The sequence below is a fragment of the Homalodisca vitripennis genome, chromosome 7 (genome assembly GCF_021130785.1).
Source record: "Homalodisca vitripennis isolate AUS2020 chromosome 7, UT_GWSS_2.1, whole genome shotgun sequence".
NCBI classification, from domain to species: Eukaryota; Metazoa; Arthropoda; class Insecta; order Hemiptera; family Cicadellidae; genus Homalodisca; species Homalodisca vitripennis.
This window is the reverse complement of record NC_060213.1, coordinates 37,801,139-37,815,873: the sequence shown is the minus strand read 5'-3', so window position 1 is coordinate 37,815,873 and position 14,735 is coordinate 37,801,139. Positions and strand designations below refer to the sequence as shown.

Sequence of the window (14,735 nt, the reverse complement as noted above, 5' to 3'; positions counted from 1 at the left end):
TATAAAAAAGCAAACTATTCCCTACCATCCCAGAGGAAATTTGTGATATTCAGTAGAAAATATGAACTCTCTACTAGATTCTATACTGCTTCAAGATAGATTATACTTATTTTGGCTCCAAGAGTAAATATAACAAACAAGAAAATATCCCAAAGCATTTATAAAGTGCGTAATAAACACAAGATGAAACCCTTACCTCTGTACCCTGTATTGTCTCCTTTGTGATAGAATATGCTTGGCTTACAAATTGTGGATACATGGAAGATAAAATATGGTAGAGATGTTACTATTGTCTCCTTTGTGATAGAATATGCTTGGCTTACAAATTGTGGATACATGGAAGATAAAATATGGTAGAGATGTTACTATTGTCTCCTTTGTGATAGAATATGCTTGGCTTACAAATTGTGGATACATGGAAGATAAAATATGGTAGAGATGTTACTATTGTCTCCTTTGTGATAGAATATGCTTGGCTTACAAATTGTGGATACATGGAAGATAAAATATGGTAGAGATGTTACTATTGTCTCCTTTGTGATAGAATATGCTTGGCTTACAAATTGTGGATACATGGAAGATAAAATATGGTAGAGATGTTACTATTGTCTCCTTTGTGATAGAATATGCTTGGCTTACAAATTGTGGATACATGGAAGATAAAATATGGTAGAGATGTTACTATTGTCTCCTTTGTGATAGAATATGCTTGGCTTACAAATTGTGGATACATGGAAGATAAAATATGGTAGAGATGTTACTATTAAAATGTTACTTGTTTTAAGCTGGTGTCAATCAAGACCAAAGATACAGGTCTTTGTTTCTTACCAGATACATTGTAAAACTTTTCAAAATAATAGTATTTTTATATGGTTTTATTTTGTACGTATTGCTTAATACATGCAAGTACCATGCACACAGGGGCACATTCTCATTCAATCCAACAAGCCACTTTTTTCTGGGTACTGTATATAGATTTTGATGACCTTGAGATTAGATTTAATATTCACAATAAGAAATTGAGTTTTTCTTTATAGCTTTGTTTATTCAACTCCTATTGTCCAAACAGACGAAACATTCCTCAATCTGGTGGTTAGATCTGTTTACTAAGTTAGCTCATCCACAAACCCTGCCCTATATACTGTGACAAAGTTACAAAAATATTTTCCCCAAAATTGAGATCATCACCACAATTTGAGTTGAAGTTTTAACCTGCCGTTAAGTGTATGAAACAAAACCAGTAATTCTTCCTACCCCAACACGGGAATGACACTATGAAACATTTTCCCCGATAGAGTAAAATTAATTACTGGAACAAGACGTTTTATTATGATTACAAAAAATACTTTATATACAACGACCTAATTACAACACTAAAACATTCTAGAACATAACTATATTCACAAGCAAAGTAAGCAACCTTTGCTCTTTATAATATGACGAGGATGGTAAAAGACAAAAAATTCAGAATAACAATATCCAGTCATATTGGTAACTTAAGCGTTGCTTAAAACTAACACAAACAACAAATGGTCACCTTAAGTAAAATGATTAATGATAAACAACATATATTAATTAAAAGTCTTAATTTATTATAAATCTCATATTACAGAGAAAACTGTATTTTGTACTTCTTAAAATTAAAACTTTCAACTATATTAGAAATGAACAGAATATAAAATTCAGCAAATTAACGGTTTTACATAGATTTTAACAACCTATTTTAGAAACAATATGCTTTAAAAAATAAAATATTGAAAATGCCAAATTTTGGTGATATACCAGAAACAAACTGATAAAATAAATTTTTTATGGGAGAAAGATTTGTCCTTCACTCACATTTTCAAACCTAGCTGTTCCCTCTACACATTTACAATGATACATTTCTCATTTAAACACACACAGTTTTAACGTCTACTCTTAAAAGTTCAAATATAAATCTTATACTAGTCACATCTCTTAAGTTCGTACACTGACAAAACAAAACATTTATCTTCGCCTAAAAAAAAAATCAGAGATGGATAGAGTCGCACATTTTTATTGACTTCAATGTACTCAACTCTGTAGAGATCTGGAACAAAAATAGCACAACATTAGCTAAATCTTAATATAAAGTATTTACAAATAAAAACAGTTTAAAATTCAGTACAATTATACCTTTTTCACACTTTTAAGTACGAAACACAGAAGTTTTGGTTTAAAATGAAACTATTTGCAGAAAACCATGGTAAATATTACTTAAGATTGGAGTTTCCCTATAAACACTATTGTGTGTTTTTAGATAAATGTGTTTTCTCTATTTGAAATGCTATATTGTATACTTAGTTCTATACTATACTATAATGTTTTATTTGTTAAAAAAGTGCATTACATTAAAAATTTAATGTTTTGGAATATATATTAGACTAAAAATTCAATTTTACATCACAAACAACAAAATATTAACAGAATTTAAAAAAAAATATTTTAGTTATTACGCTTCAATGCCTTATGAATGCATGTTTTGTTTAAAAATCTGCAGAAAAATCGCCCAATAATGTACTCAATAAGCACTAAAATTCACTGTTATACACACATTATTTTGTAGAAATAACTTTTGTTATGCCATTCATATTCATATTCTTTATTAGCTATTAAGTAAAACAAATTACAATAAGCTTTGTCAAATTAATACAGCTCAGTCATAATATTACAACAATAATAAATTGTAATATTAATTTTGTAATAATAATAAACATAACAAAATGTTCTTTAACATGTAGAAAATTACATTATATATACATGCAACTCAATGTTATGATGTTGAGATAAGGAAAGGTTGCTCTACAAGAGTCGGAAGCTGACAAACCAGAGATAGCTCTTATTGCCTTTTTTTTGCCAAATAAAAGCTATTTTGGCTTGACTTGAGTTACCAATAGTTGCGTCATAGTTGAATTGCGAATGGAACAGACCAAAGTAGACCATTAACAAAATTTCCAAGCTGACACATGATCTTAAGAGACAGGTTACTCTAGACAGTTTTAGTGTCAAGATAAATAGCCAACAGTTTGAGAGGATAAAATAAGGATCATACAAAGTGTCTATATTATGCTTTAGTGAGAATAGTATATGTACAGTCTTACTTAATTTAATCATTAGGTTTTTTGCAGAGAACCAGATTTTGGCTTGCTCTAAAGAATCTATAAGATAATACTATTTAACATTAATAGTATTAGTATTATAACATAGCAAGGTTGTGTGTAACATTGAAAAACATGGTACATTTATACCAAAACCATTAATAAATACTAAAAATAAAAAGGGTCCCAAAACAGAGCCTTGGCGTACCCTGCACCTACACTTAAAAATTCTGGGGAAGAGTTATTAACACATACCATTTGTTCTCTGTCTTTCAGGCATCTTTCAATGAATTGTAATTTCAAATTCCTCATTCCATAAAAGTCAATTATTGTACACAAAATAGAGTGAGCTACAGTGTAAAAAGAATTTGTCAAACCGATCAGTGTAGATCCAGCCACCAGCTTATTTATAAGACAACCTCAATAATTGCTTCAACTCCCATTACAATGGAGTGATTTGGTCTCAAAACAAAATTTATAAGGATGGATTAAATTTAAATTGTTGAATGTAAAATATTGAAAAAGTTGTCATATTAAACAGGATTTATTTATTTATTTAACTAATTATCGGAACTATTGTTATAGGACAGTAAATTCTTGTCTCTTTTCTTATATATATAAAACAATACACTTTTAACAGCTACGAAACTGACCCTAAACTAGCATTTATGATTAATTTTATATGCAAGAGGTAAAATTATTACAGTATCACAGTTAATTACATTCCACTTGAAATCATGTTCAACATTAACAGGATCAGGATAGTTCTGTATGGGATCAAAATATACGATGCTGGAAAATTCCACCAAATCAAATTTTATTTCTTTTTCTTCAAGACAAACCAGAACCAAAATTAATATTGGCATCAATGTAAACGAAGACGAAGAAGCCAAGTTGAATACACCAAACTTTTAGGATTTTTAATTGATGAAAACCTATCCTGGAATAAACATGTTGACCATATTATTCATAAAATATCTTCCGGTATTCATGCACTGAGACAATTGTCAAGGGTTTGTAGTTTACAAACTTTACGATCCGCATATTTTTCTCTAGTGCATTCACACTTATCATATGGAATAAGCATATATGGCGCGACAACAAAAAAAGAATCTGGATAGGTTACTAGTTCAACAAAAGAGAGCTCTACGGGTTATCCTCAGGCTTAAAAAGACTGACTCCATTAAAAAAGTATTTACAGAAAATGGAATTTTAATGGTATACACGGTTTATATTTATGAAACAGTTCCTTATACGAAACAAGAAGAAAACACCACTCCAATTCTAGTTAGTCATCAATACAACACAAGGCATAACAGAAATGTCCCACAACACAATCTTGAATTTTTCAAAAAGAAAACTGATTTTATGGAACATAAGTTCTTTAAAAACCCACCAAGATAGGTAAGATAAGAACAAAACTTTAAAAAATGAAAATGAAATGAAAAACCTGCTGAAACTAGCACTTTATTCTTTTGAGGAATTTTTGGAAAGAAAGTAAATTGGGAGGTAACTATTATATATATAGATAACAACAAAGTATATATATATATATATAATATATATATATATATATATATATATATATATATACTTTGTTGTTATCTTTATATAATTAATTTAATGGTAGTTTAACGGCAAATTTGTGTTTTTATTTTACAGTGTTCTTATTATGAAATTAATATTACTTGACACTATTCTTGTACATGATGTGCATTTCACGAATAAAGACTTTTTGAATCTTGAATCACCATTAACAATTGTACTTACAATATTACTTTTAGGGTTAACATAAAACTTATTCAAGACACCTACTCCTGGTGGCCAGATCAATTTTTTAAAACTCTCTATGCTGTTTTACATTTATTCTTTTCATTTGTAATCATCGTGTCATTAACATTCTTCTTCGCCTTATTAATTTCTTGATAGTATTGTTTTTGAACTTACTGAAAATAATCTTGTCCCTAACATCTAAGCTTAGTTTCTATCTGTCATATAATACTAAAAGATAAAGTCTCATGTCCTTAAATTGCGGAGTAAACCTAGTTTTAAATTTGCATTTAGATTTTACAGGACAACAGATATTAAAATGATAACTTAACACATCAACAAACAATGAAAAGATAACATCAATACTTACATTATTACATAGAGCTAAATTAAACCGGTCAATATTACTAAGGGAATTTTTTAGTTTCATAAGGTTACTTTGATTAATTAAGATTTCGCTTCTGACATACTTCATGTAGGCCTACAACATTTACCTCACTGGTATCTGTTTTTGTTACTAAAAAACTAACACACCACACACCAGCATGATCAGAAATTATACTTCGCTTTAACCATGTTCAGCTAAAAGGCGTTTGATCAAGATTACAATAATTGTTTTCTGGAGAGCCCATATTTCTAGTCGGTTTTCATAAATGCAATAGAGGTTTACAGATATACAAAAACATCTAAAAAGTGTTTTACATTGGTTTTATGTAACTCCAAAATATTTACGTTGAGGTCTCCTATTAGGGTAAAGTATCTGTGAGGCTTGGCCATTAAAATATTTTCAAGGCAATTTATAAAGTTAGAAAAATCAGAATCAGGAGTTCTATATATACATAATAAATAAAACTAGAGTCTAACTGCAGAGGCTTTACATAAAGTCTAAACAAAATCACTTACGTCAACAGTTTCACAATGGATGACATCCCTAACAAGAATTGATGAGCCTCCGTGGGTCTTCGGTGGTATTCTGAATTAGATGGATCTAAAGGTAAAGTTCTTAGGTACATGCATAGGCACCTCTAATTCAGTCAGTCAATGTTCGTTGAGACACAGAATATCAGTCGGGTTATGTTCTAAAACTACTTCTAGTTGATCAAGTTTGCTTCACAAAGATAGAATTTTCAAACAGAAAATACAAAGTTTAGTTTGCCTTGAGTCTCTCGGGTTTAGGCCATCTTTTGTTACTGCTAGAGACCTAGCTAGGAATTCACAGTTTGCAATTGGTTGTGAAATAAAAAAGGATTTTTTTTTTCATTCTTTGTATCAATAATTCGGTTTAGGAGGACGATATTGCGCAAGTACACAACCTTCGGGCCACATTCAGGATCCAGAAAATATTCACTGTGTTCCAATCTAACTCCAAATTAATTATAATTACTATATCGGGTTTGCACTTTTTCACAGCGATAGTCATACTCTTTATTTGTTTTTAAGGGTTCAAAAAAATTATTGCCATTGTCCACAAACATATCTATCCCTGATAAAAAATAACCAAAAACAGGCATCTTGGCAGCTTTTAAAAAGCTATTACTCATCTTACTGGTACCACGTATAACTATTGCTTAGTAGCATATTTTTTTGTAAGGTTATATGTAGACTTATAGTTGATTTAACTGCAACAGCATTAATTTTCTTTGGCTGAATAGAATGTGGCCTGGAATTAGGGCTAGCACCAAAAAGATGTCCTTTATGCTTTACCGTAGTCCATTAATTAGAGGCTTATTAAACCTAGATAGCCTATTACTAGAATCCTGAAATTCACCAGAAGACCTAGTTAGCTTATTACAATCACAGTTTACATCACCTGGGTTCAAACTGGTTTCACTTTTAAAGCATCTGCATAAGATTTGAGATCTTTGCCAGATTTGTTCAGAGCTAGATCACTGACAGTCTGACAGTTAAGTGAAGATTTTTAACTGAACATTTTCATCTGGGATGTTGACTAACTGCTCACTAAGGTTTTTATAGTTTTCGGTGATTTCAAAGATTTGATCAGTTAACAGTTTTAAAGGTTCTGAACTTGTAAGTCCATTGTCACTTTAGATTGATGACTTCTGTTGAACTTGATCTTGTGAGGTTATAAAATGCAGACAGGTTTCACAGTTTTATATATATATATATATATATATATATATATATATATATACACAGCTTTCCCTTTAAGGACTACAAATTACATATATATATTTTTTTTTTTAACTTTTTTACTACACAAACCGCACTTCAACATTTACCTGCTCAGCACCATATTAATTTTTAGAATCTCATTGCTCGAGCAAGAAAAAGACAGGTACACTGTTCTGTCCCAGTTGTGTCTTTTTTCAGCCGTGACTGTCCAGGCAGTCAACTGCACATTACACACAATCTATTTATAGCTCCATCCTTCTGTTACTTTTACACACTATTATATTTAAAGCCATATATGTATATTTTGCATTATAAATAAATAGCAGCATGGTACATAAATAACCATACTGTGACTGCCCGAGCAGCCACTAGGGTTGTCAGGGTCTGAACTGAAGGAACAAATATGTAACATGCTTCATCTAGAACAAGTCTTAAAAGTTTCAAACACCTGATTTTAGATTCAAGCATATATCCCAGTGCAAGATATAGAGTTCCAAATTTTGATAATGTTGCCTACCTGGTCTTTCCATATAGCGAACATGTTTAAGAAATAAACAAGGCAATGATAGTAAACAATGAGAGTCTAAAGACAATGACAATAGTTCCAATACTCCATAATTCATTACAAAAGCATGCAAGGACTTCTAAAGATGAATAATGATAAAAGGAGAGGTATGAGGAACAATATGTTTGAAGATGGTCATATCCATCATGTTGAATCATAAGGAATGAGAACTGGAAGATTGGTGAGGATTTTAGCCAAATGAAGATATCTCCATTCTCAGGTCGTTATCCCGGGACCAACGAAGAGATCCTATCTGGCGCTGAACTCTTGTGTGATCAAATCCAAACTAGTTTAAGATTGCTATCAAGCCGTTTCCTCCCTTGCCAGAATGAACAATGTGACCGTTTGTTGGGTTCCTGGTCACGGGAGGATCCCTGGGAACAAAAGAGCTGATGCCCTGGCCAACCGGGCTCAGCGTCAATTATGATGGGCCCTCAACCGTTCTGTGGTGTTCCAAGGTGTGAATCCTTTAGGGCTGTCTCGAAATGGGTTCGCCCGGAGCATGAGAAAAGGTGGAGGTTGCATCCGGGCTTGAGAATGAGCAGAATGGTATTACAGTCACCTTCCTCCAGAGTGGCGTCGGACCTTCTCTCATTAAATAGATCAATGTCTTCTTGGGTTATTGGTCTTATCACGGGACATGGTCACCTCAGGAAGTATCTGATGAGCAGGATGAAACTGCCGAGCACCTGCTCTTTGATTGCCCTTCAATAGCAAGGGAGCGGTATGCCATCTTTGGTAGTTTGAACAAGGGTGGTAAATTTCCCCAGGAGAACCTGATAGGTTATTTTCTGCGGTTTGTGAAACTGCTGAAATCATAGACTAGTAGGCCTCATCATGTTGTGTTTCCGAGTTGCGCAAAAAGCCCTTGAGGCTTAAGTACATGGCAGTAGACCGCCCCAAGAAGGGGGAAAAAAGAGATCCTATTGTATATCACCATCCTAATTGTTCATCTAGGATTGCTCAAGAAGCAGTGATCTATGCTAGTTTCTTTCATCATCAACCAGTCAGCATTATTTTTTTTCTAACGTTTTTGACATTTGTTCTAAAAAACCATGTTATGAGTGGCACTTGGGACACAGTGAAAATCATCATATAAAAAGTAACTTGTGAGATTTGTTTGTTTATTTCTCTTTATCAGCAACACTCAGCTGTTTCTATCTATGGTTTACTTGTTCAACGTTCTTTCTTGAAGCCACGTTATACGTCGTTTATACATAGTGGCATTGAGACATATCATAAATTACCAAAAGAAATTTTTAGAGTTGTGTGTTTGTGACAGCATAAGCCACTCAGCTCAGATTTAATCAGAAAAAACTAATTTTTCAGTATTCATTCCAAAAACCATGTTTTACATTAAATACTACCATAAACGAAATGAAAATGCAAGAACTACATTTGCCACCTGAGCATACCTGTCACTTACTTTATCAGTCCATATTTTTCCATATATATTTATATACTTTTTTAACGATTAACTTGAGTGAAAATTATACAAGCTGACATGGTTTTAGGAAATGATTATTAAATAAATTTGGTTTATTAACGTTTCTGAAAAACTAATAAGCATATTCTTGTTAAAATTCCCTAAATATGTTTGTATATGGAATTAACGTACCAAACGTACATTATTGCGTGAATTAATGTGAGCAGAGGTCAAAATTCAGTTTTCATACATTGGCGCACCTGCTGTGAATATTCTGTCAGTTTTTTTAATCAAGAAAACAACATTATCTCAAAACCTTATTGACATATTGTTCTAAACACGTGAATTGTGCTACATTAGTATTATATTTCATTATATATTAGATTATGTATACAAGTTTGTATTATTTTCCTTGATTTTGTGAAAACTAATGTAATCAGTTTTAGCTATTGATGTCGAAATCACATGTAGGAAAAGAGAAAAACACTTAATGAATATGCAAAGTAATGACATTGCAAAGGAGTGTTGTGTAAGTTTGGGTGCTGTAAACAAAATAATTAAACAAGAAAAGGAAAAATGATCCGTCGAAGTGCAGCGGAAAGGAAAATGTGGAATAAAACAGAAAACTACTCCAAGACATAAAGCCTTTATTTAGCGCGATAGTAAACTTCATCCCAGAAAAACAAGTTATAACCTCCAGCAAGATTTGGAAAAGGCTGGAGTTAACAAATTCACGACTCAACGGGTATGCAAATGACACTTAGGAGGAAAAAGAGCCGTGAGACCGCAGAGGAAACAACTTCAGACAATGCCTATGATGAAAAAACGACTAATTTGGGTAAAAGAATACACTTACTGGAGTGTAGAATTTTGGAGAGATGTTATTTTCTGATGAGACACACTTTCTTGTGCTGGGCCAGCGATCAAAATTCTTTCGAAAGGCAGCCAATGGAATCACTTTCTGCTAACCATTTTTACCAAACAGTTAAACATCTCACAAAAAAAAATGTTCTAGGGCTGTTTTTCGTACTCAGGAACTGTCTCTCTTATTCCTATTGAAGGTTATGATGAACAGTGAAAAGTACAAAGCATTGCTGGTGAAACGCTATAGAGCTTGGCAAAGTCCAGGCCGAAGGGACTGCAATTTTTCAACAATACTCAGCCACATGCCACGTATCAAATACTATGATGAAATAATTCAAGGATAATAATATTACCCTTCTGGATTGGTCTGGGAATTCACCTGATCTTAATCCTATTGAGAGTTTTCGGGCAATATGTAAGGAAAAAAATGGACTGTACAACAAAAACAAAACTGGGGGAAGCAGTGATTCAGGTGTGGTTTAGAGATGAAGCAATCACAAACAATTGTAAAACTTGTGGATTCCATGCCAAGAAGAGTCCAGGAAGTCATATTGTATAATAATTAATGGTAAAAATCTCACATAACTGTACCTAAGTGTAGAGCTTTGGCCTAAATAAATCATATTTACAGATTAATTCTGTTTGTTCGTACATTGATTCACCCAATATTGTAACAGATGTACGAATTAAAATAATATTCACAAAGTGATAAATTTTAAACTTAAAATATAAAAATATTTGAGTCATGGGACACTTTTACAAGTTCTTTTATTGTAATGAACAACGAAACATAAAACACAGTTTGCATAAATTAATGATTAGCACTGAAGGGGTTCAACATATCTGTTCAGTGTCTCATTCAAGCTGATGTATATTTTGTGGTTACAATTTAAACATTTTCACCATGGGGAAAATAACTATAAAATGTTAAGATCTAAATATAAATTAATGCTGTGTTTTCTACAACACAATCAACAATTAATGGGGAACTAAACTATCATAACAAATTTATATGAATAACTTGCATTACCTGTAGAGTAATAATTCTACTTCCTTTTGGTTTTCTTTCCTTTTGACGCTTTTGTTGGAGTTTTAGCTTTTTTAGTTGCCGTCTTCTTAGGTGTCGCCTAAAAAAGTTAATAACCAAATATTTAATCATTTCATTGTACTGCATTCTTTTTAAGCATAAAAAAACTGAACAAAACCTGTGAGTGTTCATGGTACAGCACTATACATCTGTGGATATTAACGACTAAAATATAAATAAGATATTATGATTTACAACAAACAATTGAAAATATATGTACACAAGCGTTTGTGTGTGTATGTGCGAGCACGTGCGCGCATAGCATTTATACAGGATGTGAGAGAACGGACGATCTAAGAATAGTAAACTTAACGGTTTCTCCACAAAATAAACACTTGGAACTGTACATTTCCATGAATTTCAAATTGCAAAATATACCAAACGACATGGGTCTAGGATTGATTTTTAAGTTTTTCAAACGTAATATACATTGTATTAAACGTCATTATAAGCCAACACTTTGGTGAAAACAACACTTAACTATCTCTTCTATTTTACATATTACACCATATTTACTTTCATCACAAATATATAGTTATTATGGTATATGACACAATGATTTTATAAAAAAAGTCTCCCTGTCCAAATTCAAATTAACTCATCTTAAAAATTGTATATGCTAACATAGGGATGCACATAATTTATTTGTGTAAACCAAATAAATTTGCCATTTCAACTCATTTTCCAGTATAGTTTTAACATGTTTTTAATTTTAACATACAACTTTAAGACAGTTATTTTTTTTTAATTAGCCAACATTACTAAAATTAGTACAAAATCAATATAAAACTATTTTAAGTAATGATTATACTATCATAGAGATAATTATATTATTCCAGTACAAAAGATATACCCTTGTTTTTGTTACTTCAGTATAAATAAACTCAATCAAATGAATGACCTAATTTTATGAACTAATAGTAATAATAAGTTTCACTAAAATCAGCTGTTCATAAAACTGCAATACTTAATTAATTTCTTGAAAGACTGACTCAGTTTGGGAGATCCCAATGGACTGGGAAAGTACCTCCCCATGGATGATACTACCTCTAGAGTCACTCAAGACCAACGGGGAGATCCGAATAAACGATTGTCAAGCGTCTTGCATGAAGCGACTCTGCTTTCAATGAACCCCAGAAGTGTTATACAAATAATCACCAGACTTTCAAGAAATGTTAATGTTATGGCGTAAGCAAGATTATCAAATGGGCAATAACGACTACAGTGATTGATAGGAGCCACACCTATGTTCCTTATCTGTGTTACACAGAAACACGTGTTGACTGCACCGGATTTACACTTCATTTGCAAACAACTATTTCCAATCAAAAAGTAAAGTATCAATGTTTGGTAGTAAAGGGCCAAAGTTACATATGGTCTGGGAGTGAACTGGGTGACCTGTTAAGTCCATATCTTGTGAACACTCTTGGGATAAGCTAGTTATAAGACAATAGTTATGTCTGAACTGAAAATCTAAAATACTACAGTTTGAAGACCTCAAAATCAACTGGTCAATAGTTTGAATATAAAATTAATACAGTACTAATATCCTCAGCAATTGATTTAAAACATTGAACACAAAATCTAAATTTATACCCAGCTGCTGTCCAGTGTATTACTTTATAATACACAACTTGATTTGGTATAAACTCTTAAATCTAAAATTGAGATTAAAAGATGACTACATCTCAGCAACATGATAAAAATCAGCATTAAAAAAATATTCTTACCTCTACTAAATCATCTTTGTGCTCATCAAGATAAGCTTTAATTAAATCTTGGCAAGAAAGATGTTTTTCTGGCTCCCACGTGTCGTCGTCTTCTTTATATCCTTTCCAACGGATCTTGAATTCTTTCTTACCATTTTTCACTCTCATTCCTACAACTTCTTCAACCTAGAGCAAATAAATACAATTACACTGAATATTATATACTTTTTTCAATAAACAATTTTGCAGCAACTAATTCAATCCTTTCTTCTGGCATCTTTTCATTTCTTAAAAGCTAGGTTATTTTTGAGCATTGTGTAAAATAATTATTAAACAATAATATAAATTTAATATTATGAAAATTATATCACATTGTATGTACACGTAGGTATTTAAAAAATGTGGAATATTATTGTAACTAGGAGAACAACATTGAGTGAAAAGGAAGAACGTTACTGTGAATAGATTATTTCATTAGAAGTTCAAAATACTGCCACATGATAACAGTACAGTACAGTAAAAAGGTATGATAAAAAATATACATGGCAATTTGACTTTAATGCCTGATTCCCTGGAATGGTGATTGCTGGGAAAGAGATAAATTGGAGTTGAGATTTGACATTGTTATGTTGTTCTACTTTTAAATAGTTTTTAATCCTTTTTTTAATTAAAAAAATACTTTTTATTTTCATATTGATTATCTAATATATTCATATTATCTATATATGTAAGTATTGGCACTATCTTCATTCAGAAGATATTGCCAATACTTACAATTAAAAGTTAAAACATTGTACAAATTTATATTAGTCATTCATAATGGTGCTGAACTATGGTAGCATGTTGCAAAACCAAACGCGCCTGCATAAGATGGACTCTTTGCAAATAGAGCTGATGTGTGGGGTGGCAAATTATAATCAATCGCCATGTCTTGTTTGACAATTATAGATATCACTGTTCCTTAAAAGACTTCCTTTTAAGCCCTGTTAAATTATCTAAATGATGTAAATAGACACCACTGTGAGTATATCCAAGTTCTTAAGTCTCTCTAGAAATGTCTTGAGACTTCAGCTAGATTTGCCATGATTCGAACTGCATACCTTTGCAAAATTAGCTCTCACTCGAGGTTGGTGTTGAGAAACCCTTTCTAAAAACTATTCCAGCGAACTAATAAAAAGCTTGAATCCTATTCTATTTAAAAAAAAAAAAACCATTGAATTATCAAAACAATTTACTAATGCAACTATACTACAATTTTATCAAACAATTAATAAAAAACTAATACAAAAACAAATTTTTGATGTATGTAATACAAGACAAAAATTCTCTTTGATACAATACTTGAACATATACAAAGTTTCTTTTATGTCTTTGTGGCTGGCACTAACCACGCAACTACTTCATAAGTTGCTAAAGTCAAGTGATGAGGTTAATCGGAAATTTCATTACCTTTTTCAGGTAGTTTATATTTGTCAATAACTTTAATTTAAAATTATTGGACAATTGTGAGTTTTCTTTTATAGAAAATAGTTTTTCCAATAAGAAGAACTCCTCGTTGAATGAAATATTTTTTTGTTTTTTCCTCCTAAGACTTAAATTTGCATAATCTCAGAGAACATAAATGTGTACTAACGACACAATTAAAAGACCAGACCAAAGTAGTAGAATATTAAATATTAATGAAATACAAATTGTCAGCGTCACTGATACGCACACTTTATGTACATTTAACACTGTCATTGTCACTGACCCCACAGCACTGAAAGGATTAACGATTGGCTTCTAATTAATATATTTATAGCTTTCGCAGAATTACATCAACAACATTTATAATAAACAACACAGGCATGTGAAACAACACAACAAAATAAACTATAATCTCACAAATTTATAAACAATTAAAAGCTGGCATATTAATACCAAATATTGTAAAGTGTCAGTTATTATTGTCTTTATTTGTCATGCAATAGTGGACTGTACCTCAATTTTGTGTCATATAGAGATTTGTTTCTTTTTTTTAACAAAATCATATATAATACTAAGAATGGAAATAATTCATATC

At 31.6% G+C, this 14,735-nt stretch overlaps 1 protein-coding gene across 2 annotated transcripts in view; it reads right to left on the bottom strand.

The window, feature by feature from the left end:
• Window positions 1–1,569: 1,569 nt before the first annotated feature.
• The window catches only part of LOC124365801 (chromobox protein homolog 1-like), a 56,885-nt gene continuing 43,719 nt past the window's right edge, over window positions 1,570–14,735 (bottom strand). For both annotated transcript variants that reach the window (XM_046821823.1, XM_046821824.1), the window contains exons 6-8: window positions 12,695–12,859; window positions 10,908–11,004; window positions 1,570–2,071 (exon numbers count right to left, since the gene is read on the bottom strand). In XM_046821823.1, the coding sequence (XP_046677779.1) occupies window positions 10,924–11,004; window positions 12,695–12,859 (246 nt within the window). In that variant the 3' untranslated portion in view covers window positions 1,570–2,071; window positions 10,908–10,923. The remainder of the gene's footprint in view (window positions 2,072–10,907; window positions 11,005–12,694; window positions 12,860–14,735) is intronic.